At 41.4% G+C, this 15753-nt stretch overlaps 1 protein-coding gene across 1 annotated transcript in view; it reads left to right on the top strand.

Moving 5' to 3' along the window:
- The window catches only part of PPM1H (protein phosphatase, Mg2+/Mn2+ dependent 1H), a gene marked incomplete at its 5' end in the record, with an annotated part of 267569 nt that overhangs the window by 245496 nt on the left and 6320 nt on the right, over positions 1–15753 (top strand). The window contains one exon of the mRNA XM_015566131.1: positions 310–461. Coding sequence (XP_015421617.1) covers positions 310–461 — 152 coding nt within the window. The remainder of the gene's footprint in view (positions 1–309; positions 462–15753) is intronic.

Below are 15753 nucleotides of genomic sequence, written 5' to 3'. Positions count from 1 at the left end.
CCCCCAACTGGGAATCAAACCATGACCTCCTGGTTCATAGGTGGATGCTCAACCACTGAGCCACTCCTGCCAGACAGTTCATTTCTTCTCTGTCAAACTATTAAGCCCACCCGTTAGGCCCCATATATCTGTACAAGTCTCCGAAGGAAGCTACCCTGCCCACAAGCTTGCTGCACAGTGAGTACCTCACAATTCATACCTGCAAACCACTGGGCTGGGCAGGAAAAGGACTGGAGATCAGAAGTCAGTTCGTTAGGGGGAATGATGTGCTTACAACCTCTTAAGCCGAAGTGTTCTCGTTCGTTTCAGGTAAGAATCTACGATCTCTCCAAATATGAGCATGGAGCAGATGATGTGCTGATCCTGGCAACGGATGGACTGTGGGATGTTTTATCAAATGAAGAAGTGGCAGAAGCAATCACTCAGTTTCTCCCTAACTGTGATCCTGATGACCCTCACAGGTTGGTGCATTTCTGTGATTATAGGGTTATTTCTTAAGCGGTGTTTTATAATGTGACTGAAATTCATAATAATCATGCATTTTCAACATTCGTGATTTATAGCAGAGCTAATAGGGATGGTTTAGTAACCAAACTGCAGAAGGAACTATATTTCGTATTAGAGGTACATTCACAGCCAAATAAAAATCCTAAGCCCTAACCGGTTTGGCTCAGTGGATAGAGCGTCGGCCTGCGGACTGAAGGGTCCCAGGTTCGATTCCAGTCAAGGGCATGTACCTTGGTTGCGGGCACATCCCCAGTGGGGGGCATGTAGGAGGCAGCTGATCGATGTTTCTAGCTCTCAATCCCTCTCCCTTCCTCTCTGTAAGAAATCAATAAAAAATGTTAAAAATATAAAAAAAAAGTCGTAAGTACAACCCAGGTACAAATGGTAAAGAATTTGATTTGTAAGATATTTCAATATCTTAGTTCATATTCTCCAAAGTATATTTTTATCCACTGGGAACTGTTTCTTTCCAGAAACATTGAGAAAGGAGAAATTTAAAGTAGATATTCTCTTATGGCGTAATGGCAGTGTAACTACCCTAAACAGCCCTAGGTGACTCTCAGATATGAACAGAAATCTCCTCTGGAGAAACAGTTTTCACTTAGAACACAAGATGCAAGCCTCCATGAGTAAAGCCAGCAGAAGCAACGGACAGCAGAGTTGGGCCTATAAATACTTCATTATTGGAAATATCAATCAAAAATATAAATATTTTTACATGTTTCAGAAAGGTTTTTAAAAGCATTGAAAATATGAACAAGAATAAAAGACTATAAAATATCTGCAGAGACTTCAAAAATAAGGAAGTGAAACTTCTGGAGACGAAAAATATAAAAATAGGAACTAAAATCACTGGATTAGAGAAATTAGAGGCAGTTGAAGAGAACACGAGTGAACTGGGAAATAGCACTAAATAAACCAGAATATGGCTCAGAGAGACAAAGAGAAGGAAAATGTGAAATGAGATTAAGAAACTAGGAGGATAACCTAAGATACTGTCATTAGAATTCCAAAAAGAAATTCTATAGCAGATGGGAAGAAAAAAAATGTTCTAGATTGTTAAGTAATACTAACCTTAAGATCCAGAAAGACCAACAAAGGAGAAGAAATGAAAATAAAATTATAATGGGCATTTTATAATGAAACTGAAAAACTTTAAACAAACAAAAAGATATAAAAGCAGCTAGAAAGATAAAACAGATACATAGGAATAGCATTTAGACTGACAGCTGAGTTTTCAAAAGCAATAGGAGCCAAAAGATAGTAAAATTATATCTTCAGTTAGATAAGAAAATAGCTCAATTTTTAGAATTTTCATGTGTAGTAAAAATATCAAAGAGGATGCAATAGACATTTTGGGGCAAAACAAAAATTTTACTGCCAGCCAACCTCCTCTGAAGAAAATTCTGAAGGATGTATTCAGATAAGAGGAAATGATCCCAGATGGAAGGTCTGAGAAGTAAGATAGATTACTAAGATATTAGTAAATATGTAGTTATACTTAAACATACATTAAATATATAAAACAGTAATAAGAATGTGATGTGTGGTATTAAAAATGAGAGGATTAAAATTCTGAATAAAAATAGCATATGGGGGGTAAGGGGATAGTAATCAGTAAAATATGCTGAGGTTCTATTTGAGAAGAGCTCAAAGTGTTTAACTGTAGACTCTAAGTAAATGTGTTTAAATAAGCAATTTTCATCAGATGTGCTACAAGAATTTTTAAAACATTCAATACCTGGCTGTCAGGGGCACTGGCCTCTTTTCCCTTAGATTGTCAAATACAACAATGACCATAGCCAACACAACAATAGCCATCCAGTGTGAATGAATCAATATTATGCCTTTTTTTCCTTTTGTCAGACTGACGAAAAAATAAAATATATTTTTGGTGTGCTGCAGAATTTTAGCAATTAGTTCATGTGTGCCACAAGATGAAAAGGGTTGAAAATTGCTGGTTAAATAGCTAAGAAAACTACTAAGAGAAATAGAAAGTGTAACTTTCAAACTAGTCAAGGGAGAGCATGTACCTTGGTTGTGGCCACATCCCCAGTGGGGGGTGTGAAGGAGGCATGTGATCGATGTTTCTCTCTCATTGATGTTTCTGACTCTCTATCTCTCTCCCTTCCTCTCTGTAAAAAATCAATAAAATATATTTTTTAAAAAAACCAAACTTCTAAAAGTTTTTACTTTTAAGTAAAAAACAAACAAAAAAAAACAATAAAAATTAGAAATTACTTGGGCATGAACAATAAGAAGAATGCTACATATCAAAACTTTAAAGGCTGAATTTTGAGCCTTTCCTAATTTGATGAGCTATATATAGATGAGAACTCCACTCACCCCTGACCTGCCAGAAGTGACTATACCCCCTCCATGTCATTGGGTAAATTTTTACAAAGCTGTGCCCTGTATCACAAGGAACTTCTACCCGTAAGTTTTCTATTCCAGACCACAGAAAAAGAAAAAGAGACCCTAAACCACAGAGAATGGTATTTCTCAGAATCAGACCTTGAGGCTGACTTGTATTACTGGGCTAGATCTGCTAATATTATCAATGTAAACATGTAGAAAAGAATTCTTGTAACTAAAGCTTCTAAGGAGCCAAAGGAGTGGAGCTATGTAATTGTGGATTGTGCTCTTTTCCCGTGTACAGGCTGTCAGTAAACAGCTGTCCTAATTTAAAAGTTTACGTCTGTGGTCCTTATTTCAACAACAGCATTCTATTTAGGAAGTGAAAACGGCACAATAAACCCAGGAGAAGTAATGAAAGGAAAAATTAAATATAACAAAATAGAGAACAAATATACAATGAAAATAAATGACAAAACCAAAATTTAAAACAGCTAATATATTAGGGAAATACAAATCAAAACCACAATGGGATACTACCTCACATTCATTTGGATGGCTATTTTAAAAACATACAGACACAAAATAAGTGTTGGTGAGGATGTGGAAAAATTGGAACCCTTTCGCATTGCTGCTGAGAATGTAAAATAGTACAGCTGTGGGAAAGGATATGGTACTTCCTTAAAAAATTAAACATAATTACCATATGACCCAGCAATTCTACCTCTGGATATATACCCAAATGAAGTGACAGAGGAACTCAAAGAGATATTTGTACACCCATGTTCATAGTAGCATTATCCACAGAAGCAAAAAGGTAGAAGCAGCCTAAGTATCCATAGACGAATGAATGAATAAAAATATATAGTATATACATACAATGGAATATTAACCTTAAAAAGAAAAGAAATTCCCACACATACTATAAAACTGATGAACCTTGAAGACATGGTAAGTCACAGAAGGACAAATATTGTATAATTCCATTTAATTGAGGTGCCTAGAGTAGTCACATTCATAAAGACAGAAAGTGAAATGGTGGTTGACAAAGGTTCGGGGGTGGGGTTAGAGATGGGAAGTTGTTGTTTAATGGACACAGAGTTTCCATTTGGGAAGATGAAAAATTTCTGGAGATGGATGGGGTGATTGTGCTGCACAACAATGTGAATGCACTTAATGCCACAAAACTGTACACTAAAAGATGGCTAAAGTGGTAAGTTTTATGTTTTGTATAGTTTACCACCAAAAAAAACACAAAGAAGCAAATTTTAAAAAGTAGATAAAATTTTCCATAAGACTAATCAAGAATAAAGAGGTGGGGGGCACTGACAAATAAACAGTATTAGGAATTTAAAAAAAAAATGATCCAGATGCAGCAGCAATTAAATATAAGAGGATATTATGAACATATACCTATTCATCAGTGGGGACATTATAAAGATATTAATTCTCCCTAAATTGATCTAGAATCAGTACAGTTTATAACCAAAATTCCAATGGAGTTTTCATGGAACTGCATAAGCTGATGTTAGACATACGTGGGGAAAAAAATGCCAAGAATGTTTGTGACATTTCTATGAGTCATACCCTTTTGACATTAATACAAAATCAGAACAATTATGACAGTGTAGAGAAAATATAAAATTTCATCCTTCTTTCACATCATACACTAAAATCAAGTCTAGGCAAATTAAGACTTACATGTGAAAGGCAAAAATAAATACAACTTTTAGAAAATAGCATATAGGAAACTATAATCTCAGAATAGAGGATTTCTTAGAACACAGAAAGTACAAACAATTAAAGACTGATAACCTTGACAACATTAAACTTACCAACTTTGGTTCTTCAAAAAACAACATTCTATATAATAAAACCCTAATATGCAAATCGACTGAACGGTGGAACAACCAGTCGCTATGACACGCACTGACCACCAGGGGGCAGACGCTTAACGCAGGGGCTGCCCCCAGGTGGTCAGTGCACTCCCACAGTGGGGAGTGCCACTCAGGCAGAAGCTGGGCTCAGGACTGGCGAGCACAGCGGATGTGGTGGGAGCCTCTCCTGCCTCCGCAGCAGCACTAAGGAGCAGCAAACTGAGCGGTACCGAGCAGCAAGCAAGCGGGCAGTAAAGAGTGAGGGGTCCTGAACTGTGAGAGCCCTGGACTGCGAGAGGATGCAGGTCAGGCTGAGGAAACCCCCCGTCCTAGGTCACGAATTTCGTGCATTGGACCTCTAGTAAAGGGAATAAAATGACAAGCCATGAACTGGGAGAAGATTTTTGCAACTCGTATAACTAAAGAGGGATTGATATCCATAAAATATAATGAATTCTCCTAGTCAAAAAAGAAAATATTTTTAAAAATTCAATAGAAAAATGAGCAAGAACCAGTCATCACACAGAAAATTAAAGGCCAATAATGAAAAAAACATCTTAAATTGAATAGTATAAGTTAAAAATGTGGAAGGACCACAGATGGGTTTGCAAATTTATAGAAAGATTCAGAAGACATACTGACATATCTGGTAAAACAGAGCCTATTACACATACCCTGTCTTACACCTAGGTCTGTACCCAAGAGTAGTGGATCTGAAAGTGGGGTCTTTGGGGCACATGGCATCAGCATCATCTGAAAACTTGTTAGAAATGCAAATTCTCAGGCCCCTCCCCAAATCTACTAAATAAAACTCCAATGGTAGGACTAGTGTTTTACCATACCATCCTGGTGATTCTGGTGCTGCTAAAATTTGAGTCATGTAAAAAGACATCCACAGAATTGTTTCTATTGCAAAAATAAATTATTGTACACGTCCAATCGTAGAATGGATAAACAAAGAACAAAATACAGCTCCCAGAGGGGAATGACCCAAATCTGTGCTCATTTACAGGGAAAATCTCAAAAACATAATATTGAGTAGAATAGGCAAGTCACAGAAGAATACACATGTTGTGATTCTATTTACATGAAGTAGAAAACTAGCAGTGTATCACTGAGAGCTGTAGATATTAAAACGATAACAAAGAGCAAGAGAATTAACCCAAAATTCAGGATAATGGCTGCCTTGGGAGGAGAGGTGGCACAGAGAGTGGGGTATGCTTGAGGAGGGGCACACAGTGAGTCTTTAAGATACTCGCTGGTCGCGCTCTGTTCCTTTAGCTAGATGACTGGTGCCTGGCTGTTCATGTTAAAATGCATATATGTAATATACATTCATTTGTGTGTAAACTGTGAGAGGCAGTGAAGTCCAGTGGTTAATAGTGTGGAATCTGTAGTCAGACTGCCTGAGCTCAAATCCTGGTTCTGTTCCTTTGATACATGTAAACTTAAGGAAGTTTCTGAATCCTCCAGTGCCCGGGACCCCGCCTCTGTAACGCGGGGGTGCCCATCGCACTTCTCACACGCGTATATAAAGTGAACTGCCTGCTCTCCGGTGAGCACCAGTGGGTGTGTTGTTGTTATTCTGCTTGTGGCTATTTTCGTATGTTTCTTATATTTCACAACAACAACCACCACAAAATTCTTTCAGGAAAAAAGTGAAGCTATCCTGGCTCCCTCGAATTGTTTGGTATAATCACTTTGCTCAGGTGCACAGGAATTGATGGTGCTGCAATTAAAGATTATTTATTTAAATTTGAATGTTTTTTCTCCTGTTGAGGTTTTAGTTTTAATCTGCGTTTTATATCCTGCTTATTAGCAGCATTCTTAGGTTGATTTTCGCTACTGCGATTATTTTTATAAAGCTTTGCAAAGCCAGCTGACCGGTATGAGTGAAAAAGCACCCAACACTTTTTTTTTTTAATCTTTCCAAGCTGGCCTGGTCTTGCTCACCAGCCTGTTTCTCTCCATGGCAACAAATGTGCCCTCCAGGGAGTGGTAACCTATGGGCAGGGTTGTCACCGGGCAGGTGCATGCCACATCAGAGCAAGCTCCTGGGTTCATGAGAAATGCCGCAGCAGGGCTTACAGTGATCTCCATGGAACAAACAGGACAGAAACAAAAAAGTTCTTCAGTTTTCCTTTCAAAGCAGATTGCCAACCAATGCCTGAGAAAGAACCCTGTGTCAGACAGATGAAAGAGTTGACAGGAAAAGCTACAAAATGGGCATAGCTTTATTGGTAACATAGATTATCAGGCTGGAGGTCAGGAAAATTCTGGTTGGTTTTTGAGGTCTTAAGACAGAACTTCGGGGCAAAGCTGCTCTCTTTGCCAAAAGACTGTGAGTCAGATTCATTCATTTGGGAAATATTAAGGGCCTGTTTTATGAGCCACGGCCTGCTGGACCCTCGGGAAGATTTTGAAGAAAACAGACCTGGTCCCTGCCCTCTTGGACTTTAAATTCCAGAGAGAGTTACAGAAGCATAAGGAAGTTACAATATGAGTGACTGAAGAGAGGAGCCTAACCTAGAGCAAGGGATGCCCAAACTTCAACCTGAGGAATAAATACGGATAAGTCAGGAAATGCAGGGGTGAGGTGGAATTGGAGGGGAGAACATGACCCAGTCAAGGAACCCGACAGCCAGTCATGGCTGAGGTGTGCCATTACTAATCAGACAACACCCGGTACAGTCGGATGGCAAAAACAGGAGACGGGATCATTTCCCTTCCTTTGTGTGCTCCTTAGGGATTTAAGCCGTATTGGACAGTCAGACTTACGAATTGTATAAAATGATGTTCTCTCCACGGTGACACATTTGCACGTACCTGTGTGTAATTTGGAAGGAGGGCGCCACTCTCGAGTCCTGGCTCAGTGTGTCCACAGAGAGCTCAGGCTCAAAAGCCACACAAAAGGTGGCCTGCTGGTGCCCTCCCAACGGGAACTGTTCTGATGTTGTCATGCACAATAGAAATACAAGTGGGGGGACCCTTTCCCCCTCCCCACGTGGGAGTCTGCACTTATTCTTCAATAAATCTCCACCTTTGCTCTAAAAAAAGAGCAGAGTATCCAGCTGCTAGTAAGTTCTCAATGTGAGTTTCTGTAAAGGAGATAGAGAGAGAGAGAAGAAAGAGGAGGAGAAGGAGGGGGAGGAGGAGAGAGAAGGAAGGAAGGAAGGAAGGAAGGAAGGAAGGAAGGAAGGAAGGAAGGAAGGAAGGAAGGAAGGAAGGAAGAGAAAGATGAGTGGAAGTCAGTCATCCTAATAAGTTTTAGCCTAAATCATCATTTTTGTGATGAAGAAAGACCCACTGTAATTCCAGAGGCTCCTTGAGCCCTTCCTCAGCCAGAAGGATTCAGTTCTCCCCAAAGGTACCAGGACCATAGGTTGCCTGTTTAATCCTGGGCATCGGGGAGTGGAGGTGCCCTGGGTGCGAGCCTGAGGAGGCTGACCAAATGAGGTCAGCCTATTGTGGGCAGCCTGAGAGAGAGGAAAGACAACAAAGCAGGTATGAAGAACAACAAAATGTTTCTTCATTTGAGGTTTTGAATGGGCCTGTTTGACTAAGTTTTGCCAGGTTCACCCAGTTTTGTCTAGAAATTTAGCCTCTGCCCTGTGACAGGCGCGATTTTTGGCTTTTTAAAAAATATTATGTGTAGGATGGGTTTTTTTTCCCCCTTTGCTTTTTATTTTTATTTTTCCTCTTTCCAGACATTCTCAACAAACTGCCAGAATAGCCTTCCTCTCATGACATCAATTCCAATAAGAAATTAAAAATAGCGTCGCACTCTCCAGAGTGAATTGTGAGGGAAGAGATGATTATCATAAAGATGAGTTTGTGAAGCTCTGACCCTTGCACCATCCTCTCGGCAGAGATGGGTAAAAATTAGCTGTGAGATCTTCTTAACCCCAGTGTAGTAAGTCCTTTTGCTATTTTGAACTGTCCTGACAGAGGAACTAGAAAATTAAAAGGAGGCTCTGTGGGCAAGCCAGCATGTGAGTGTGGCAAGGGATTTCTTTCTCTCTTTCCTTTTTATTGGAGTTTGCCCTGCAGTGTAGCAGGGCTGGCAGTTCTGTGAATGTGGGGTCGTGAAATGAACTGTTCAGAGGAAATATACACGCTAACATTTTAGAGGGGTTGCTGGAGTCGCGGAGGGTGGGCTGCACAGCCCGTAGGGCTCTATAATTCCAGTAAAATTTTCTTTTGAGATCTGAAGACCCTGAGGCAACACACCTGGGATTGGCTCTCCCCCAGTTTGAGGCTAGAGGTTTGGGGGTGAGTCTCCTGGGAACAATATTCAAAATGGGGGCAAGGATGTAAACACTCAAAGAAGATGCTTGCTATTTTGTCAGAAAGGAATAGATGATTACTGTTACTAAAAGGAAAGGGCATGGGCAACGTCCAGAGCAACGAGGGCCCAAGAGCAGGTAACTAAACCTGAAAACGTGGCATGGAGTCACATTCAAAATGCCCAGGCGGAACTTCGCAAGGCTTTGCTGCTCAGTCCTTCACTTCCCAAAGCCTGTCTCTGGAAACCTCATCTCGGTAGCTTGTACCTAACGGCCCTCAGTCCCCCTGCCATGATACTAGAGGGGCTTGTTATGGGGTATTAAGTCTATAAATAGCAATATACTGTAAACTCTAGAGCGTTTCCCTAAGGAGAGAAGCTTTCTTGAGGGTCACGTTTCGAATGCTGTTCTTCACACCCATCTTCTCTGAGGCTCAGAAAACCTGGTGCCTTGCTAAGGAAGAGTCATCAGTGGAGAGTTAATAGTAGAACACCCACTAACACTGACAGCAGAATACTAATGTAGGTATTAAATGCTAGTTTGTGTTACACTGATAATATGAAATTTATTCTGGCAGAAGACAAAGATTTTTTTTCTTTTATGAAATCTTTCCATGAGTTAGCTGACCAGTGCCGTATGGTTTTCAAAAACTAGGCCTCAAATGCAAAAGGAAGCCTCCCCACCCCCATCAGTTACAGGTCTTAACAAATGTCATTAGTGTTTGATCTGGAGTTTGAAGACTAGATAGAATCTGCATGTTTCTTTCTCAGTGTTTAGCATATTCAGGTCCCTGGGAATTTGGAAGCCAGCCCATGACCCTGCTCATGACAGCCTCTGAGCGGCACACGCCAGGCCCGCCTTTCCTTGGTGCTGTTTCTGTGGCGTTAGAGCAGGGCTGTGTGGCCACTTGGTTGGAGCGTTGGGGCATTTTAAAGGGTTTGCCAGGAAGGATTGAGAAGGAAATGGTCTATTATGAACACTCACATTGAAATGTTTGGGATTCCTACTAAAATAAACATGCACAACCTAAGAAACCGGGGTGCTGGTGCCAAGGGCAGAAAGGTGGGCAGTGCCTGGCTGGCAGTCGTACCGTCTCCTGTGTGGGTGGGGAGCTCTCCCCAGTCTGTGAGCTTGTATCTGCTGGCACACAACCCCTTGCTGCAGGACACAGTGACAGTGTCGCAGACAGCAGCTGTCATGATTCCCGTGTCTCAGTATATTTCCAGAGTGGAGTCCCCGCACCTTGGGCATGAGCGGCTTCTGGGCAGGGCGAGGGACATGTGTGGCTCAGCTCCCAGCCCTGAGCCGAAGACATGCCTCCTCCCTGATGAGTTGCCAGAGTCTGAGCACAACAAAGAGCCCTCTCCAAGTCACCTCCCACCCCCACCCATCCAGTCACCACAGATCCCTGCCAACGTTCCAAAGCCTGGGAGAGCTTTTCTACCTCTTAAATCTAAGAGGCCTGCTCAGAATGCAAAGAGGATTCCTCCTCCTTTTCCCATCACACTCTATTACTGCAGGGCATCAGCAGATGGAGGCTGCCTTTTATATGCAAATATTTGGGACCCATTAATCCCCCAGTTCCTGCCACTCTTGTAAGACCCTGTCTGTACCATCCAAATGGCAAATAGAAGTTCCCACCCAACTAGAACTATTGAGACTTTCAGGCATGTTTGCAGCCTGAGGCCTGCAATGGACCTATTTTTGACACCCCAGTGCTGATTCAGAGGGGGCTGGTGGGAAACAAGATTCTACAAGAGGTGGATGACTTAAGGCAAAACTCTTGGGAGAGGAGAGAGACATTTTATGTCTAATGAGTAAAATGACAGCTCACCTTCACTGACCCCTGACTAGGTGCCAGGCACTGTGCTGGGTGCTTTATGAGAAGGACTTCCTTTATTCCTGGCAGGAACCTTTGAGGTCTGCACTACCATTATCCCAGATTTATAAGAAAGAAAAGGGGGCTCCAAGAGGCTGAGGAATTTTTCCAGAGCCACCCCTCTGGGCAGTGGTAAAGCCAGGATTGGACCCTAGGCAACTCACGTCCACCCCTGAGCCCTTTGTGTGCTCCACAGAGGAGGTGAAAGAACTAAGAACAGCCACAGAAACAGCCAGGACAGCAGAGACAATTGAGGATTTATCAGTCTCCTCCACCCTGAAAGTAGAGGCAGTGGTTATGAAAGGACTTGTGGCCTTCCCATAGTTCTTCAGCCCCTCTGCCCTGCTTGCTTTCCCAGCTGGCCCTTCTCTGCTCTCTCCCGCTCAGAGCCAAGCCCTGTGAAGTGTGCCAAGTCGGATCCCTCCCCGGCAGCCGTTTCTTTCAGCAGAGCTTTGCTGATCAATATTGGAAGCTTCAGCCAGAGAAGCAAAAAGTGTTCTCAAAATACAAAATCACTCCCAGGGAGACCCTTCATTAGGAGAGAGAGTACTTCAAATGACCCCAGCATTTCTCTACTGCAGTCTATCCAGGATTCTGAACAAGGCTTTCAGCAGTGGACATACACTCCTCGGCCAGCTTCCAGAATCGCCAGACTCCTCAGCCTGCCTCAGAGTCCCGGCTGCTGGGTCCCAGATCCCGCTTCCTGTTCACTGCCTTCAGCTGTACTGTATTCTTTGTTACTCTCCTAGATGTTTTGACTCAAATTTTCTCCCACCGCTCCTTACACCCCTCCGTCTGTGGCACGCGTACACCCTTGTGTTCAGCCTTTGTAACAAACCTGTGGAGCCCTCCGATTTTACTGCCACATTAGCATTCTTCTTTCATTGTCAGCAAACCAGGCAGCCCTTGTCAGATAGAAACTTGAGAACAAAATGGGAGAGAGGAGAAACAGTTCTTTCCCTCCGCGAGAAGTTGTTTCTTCCTGTACCTTGATATAAAGCAGCCTTGCTAACGGTTTCATGAATGGAGCAAGTTGGCCCTGGAATATGGGTGCTAGTGAGCTCTCAAATGGCCCCCAGCTTGGCTGAGTACTGGTGCCAGGGCAAAACACCTCCCAAGAGTTAGGTTCCTGGGGTTTTGTTGAGTTAATCAGTTTATGAGGAAAGCTCCCTGCTAGTGGCCTCAGTGTACCTGAAAGCTGTTTCTGACTTCATTTCGATACAGGGCTTCCTGTAGTGAGAAGGAACCGTCAGGAAACTGGGCTTAGAGTTCAGTTGCACTGTTAAGTTATTGAATGTAGCGTCTAATCTTTCTCTTCAGTTACCTATGCAGACTGCTCATTAGAAAAGCCTGGCAAAGAGAAGTGTTGTGGAAGAGTCTGAGCTCCTGGCAACAGTGTTGGAAGAAAAGGACCTAGGGATTCTCCCTAAACTTCCCACTCAGTGTTGGGGCTTGCCTTCCTTGAAGCACATGGGTCCTGGGTGATCACTAGAAGCTGATGGAAGTGAGTTGTTAAAAGGAGAGAAAAATGGCTGGGTAGACCCACAACACAGTAAAAGTGTGAAGCAAAACTTCACACCACTCCAGTGATATAGAGATCTTAAACCAAGAAATTAACAACACATGCTCTAGGGCTGGAAGAACCCAGGGTGTCCCCAAGTACGTGAAGGCAAATTTTCAATTAGCCCAGGGCACATAGTGTTTACAGTGTTTAACCCCCTGCTTAAGATAATCTTACCTTCAAATTCACCATGAGAAGGAATAATCTATAATAATAAAAGAGTAATATGCTAATTAGACCAGACAGCTGAACAACCTTCCAGATGACCTTCCAGATGACCTTCCAGATGAAGCCGGGGCTGCAAGGGCTGAGGGAAGCTGCCATGGCTACAAGGGCAAAGCCCCTTGCACAAATTTCGTGCATGGGGCCTCTAGTGAGATATAATGGAGCCCTCCCGCCAGCACTCCCCCAAAACCTAATAGAACAGGTTGAGAGAAACTTTAAACGTACAATAGAATTGGAAGGTAAAAGGAGGTGGCTTTGGAAAAGAATAAAATATAAATTCACAATGATGAAAAAGATGTCATTGTAATAAAGTAACTCACTGAATGGATTGAATAGTAAACTGCTAAAGTAGGAATAGGTGAATTTAAAGGTATTACAGGCAGCTAAAAAAGAAAACAAAAGAAGCTGAAATCTAGAAGGTAAAAAGAGAAGATCTAATAGAGGTGTACGGAAAATATATAAAAAATAGAAGTTCCAATTCCAAAATTCACAGCTGAGAATTTTCCAGAATCAACTGTGTTCTCAGTTTGAAGAAGTAAAACTAATTTCCAACCAGGATAAATAAAGAAAAAGGAATCTTCATTGTTAGCCAAGCTACGTCTTGGTGCAGGGGTGAGGAACCTTTTTTCTGCCAAGGACCATTTGGATATTTATAACATCATTTGTGGGCCACACAAAAGTATCATCTTAAAAATTAGCCTGCTATATTTGGTCAAACATTTAATTAACTCACCATAATGCCTTGTCAGGGCCAGACCAAATAATTTCTTGGGCCTTACACAGCCTGCTGGCTGGATATTCCCCACCCCAGTCTTAGTGGAATTTATTACCATCAACAACAAAACAAAAACAATTTAAAAGCAACCAGTGAGAAAAGACATCTTATAAAGAAATTACACAAAACAGACTTCTCCTCAACAAAAGAAGTCAGAAGTGAACGGAATATTATTTCCAAACTGCTGATGGGAAATAATGGCCAATCTAATGTTCTATATCTAATAAAGCTATCATTCAATATTAAAGGCAAAAATAAAGAATTTTGTCATCCAAAGATTGGGTGAGTTTATTCCTCACAAATCCCTGAAGTACATTTTTAGCAAAAATTTTATTTCAACAGAAGAAAATCAAATCCAGAAGGAAGGAATGAACTGCAAAAGGCAAAGAAGTTAGTATTTTAGTTTCTTTATATAAGTTATAAATGATGACAGTGGCTAGTAGTCTTGAAAAACAAGTTGAAATTAAAATGGTAGTAACATGGAAGATGAAAGAGGGCATTCTAAGATCCTTTATTTTCAAGAGGGGAACATAAATATTGATTAACTCATATATAAAAATTTAAGCATAACTGCTAAAAGAATAAAAATAATAAACTAACACTTCTAAACCAGTAGAGGGAAGAAAAAGGTATTAAAGCTATCAATCCAACAGAAACAGGAATGAAGGAAAAGAAAACATAAGAAATAGAAAGTACAAAATAAGTGTGTCTGTCTATTAACCTATCTGTGTTTATGAGTGATGGAAAAACAGATTTAACTTATATCTTAATCACTATAAGGTTATCTTTATTTAACCATGTACCACTAATAAAATACACTTAAAATAATAACAAGTTTAAAAGCCCTACTCTGCCTTATGGATTTATCATTGAAAATATCAGGGTGAGCCCTACCCAGTGTGGCTCAGTTGGTTAGAGCATTGTCCAGTGCATCAAAGGGTCACAGGTTTGATTCCCAGTCAGGGCACATACCCAAGTTGCGGGTTCAGTCCCTGGTGGGGGTGCATACTAGAGGCAACCATTTGATATTTTTCTCTCGCATTGATGTTCTTTCTCTCACTCTCCCTTCATCTGTGTCTAGAATCAATGAAAAATATATTCTCGGGTGAGGATTTAAAAAGAAAGAAAAACATCAGGGTGAGAGGTAGCATTGAAAATGACTATGGTTTCTTGCCTAAGAAACTGAGGATACCATTAATTAAGGATGATAGAGGGGCAAGACCCAACTTGGAAGTGAAAAGAAGTTAACATTTATTGACTGCTGCCTAAGTCTTAATAGGGGGTTGCAAAAGAAATTAGGAAGAGGCACTGGAGAGAACTTGTGCCATGTGTCACGGAAGTCCAGACACAGGAAGAGAACTTAAAGTGTGTGGCGGCATGGCAACTCCAAAGAGGAGAATTCAAGAAGAAAGGATAGGAGACTTCCAAGATAAAGAAGATGATCAGCAGTATCTGTATGGAGAAAGGGTGAGAGCAGAATGAGTGTTGAGAAGAAGCCTTTAGGTCAAGCTTTAAGAGAACAGACTAATTTGAGTATTGTGCCTACTGGTAAGAGATTAAGGCAAAAAATGAGAAGTAACAAATCAGGAAGCATGAATGGATTTCTCTCTCTCAAGAAGTTTAACACTGAAGGGAAGACAATGGATGGTAAGAGAAATGCAGGCTCAAGGGAAATAATCTTGGAATAGGCAAGAACCACTTTTAAGAATAAAACTTTAGCCTGGCCAGTGTGGTTGAGCATAAACCCATGAACCAGGAGGTCACAGTTCAATTCCAGGTCAGGGCACGTGGCCAGGTTTCAGGTTCAATCCCCGGTGGGGGGCGCAGGAGAAATCTGATCAATGATTCTCTCTCATCATTGATGTTTCTATCTTCCCCTTTCCCTTTCTCTCTAAAAGATAATAATAATAATAATAATAATAATAAAATACCAAAGCTAACCCTGGCCAATGTTGCACAGTGGTTAGAGCATTGGCATGCAGAAGGTTGCAGGTTCAAGCCTGATCCCACAGGTCAGGGCACGTGGCCAGGTTTCAGGTTCAACCCCCTGAGGGAAGCTGCCATGAGGGCCTCTAGTGAGGGCCCCCGGTGGGGGGCGCAGGAGAAATCTGATCAATGATTCTCTCTCATCATTGATGTTTCTATCTTCCCCTTTCCCTTTCTCTCTAAAATGAATAAAAACATTTAAAAAAATAAAATTTTTAATTATCTAGAACCTTCAGAGAAATGAATTTCCTGTGTAACCATCTTTTTGAGGTAACCTAATGCTGCATTTTAAAATACCAAAG

This window comes from Myotis davidii, unplaced genomic scaffold (assembly GCF_000327345.1).
Source record: "Myotis davidii unplaced genomic scaffold, ASM32734v1 scaffold402, whole genome shotgun sequence".
NCBI lineage: Eukaryota > Metazoa > Chordata > Mammalia > Chiroptera > Vespertilionidae > Myotis > Myotis davidii.
This window is presented reverse-complemented; position numbering and strand designations above follow the sequence as displayed.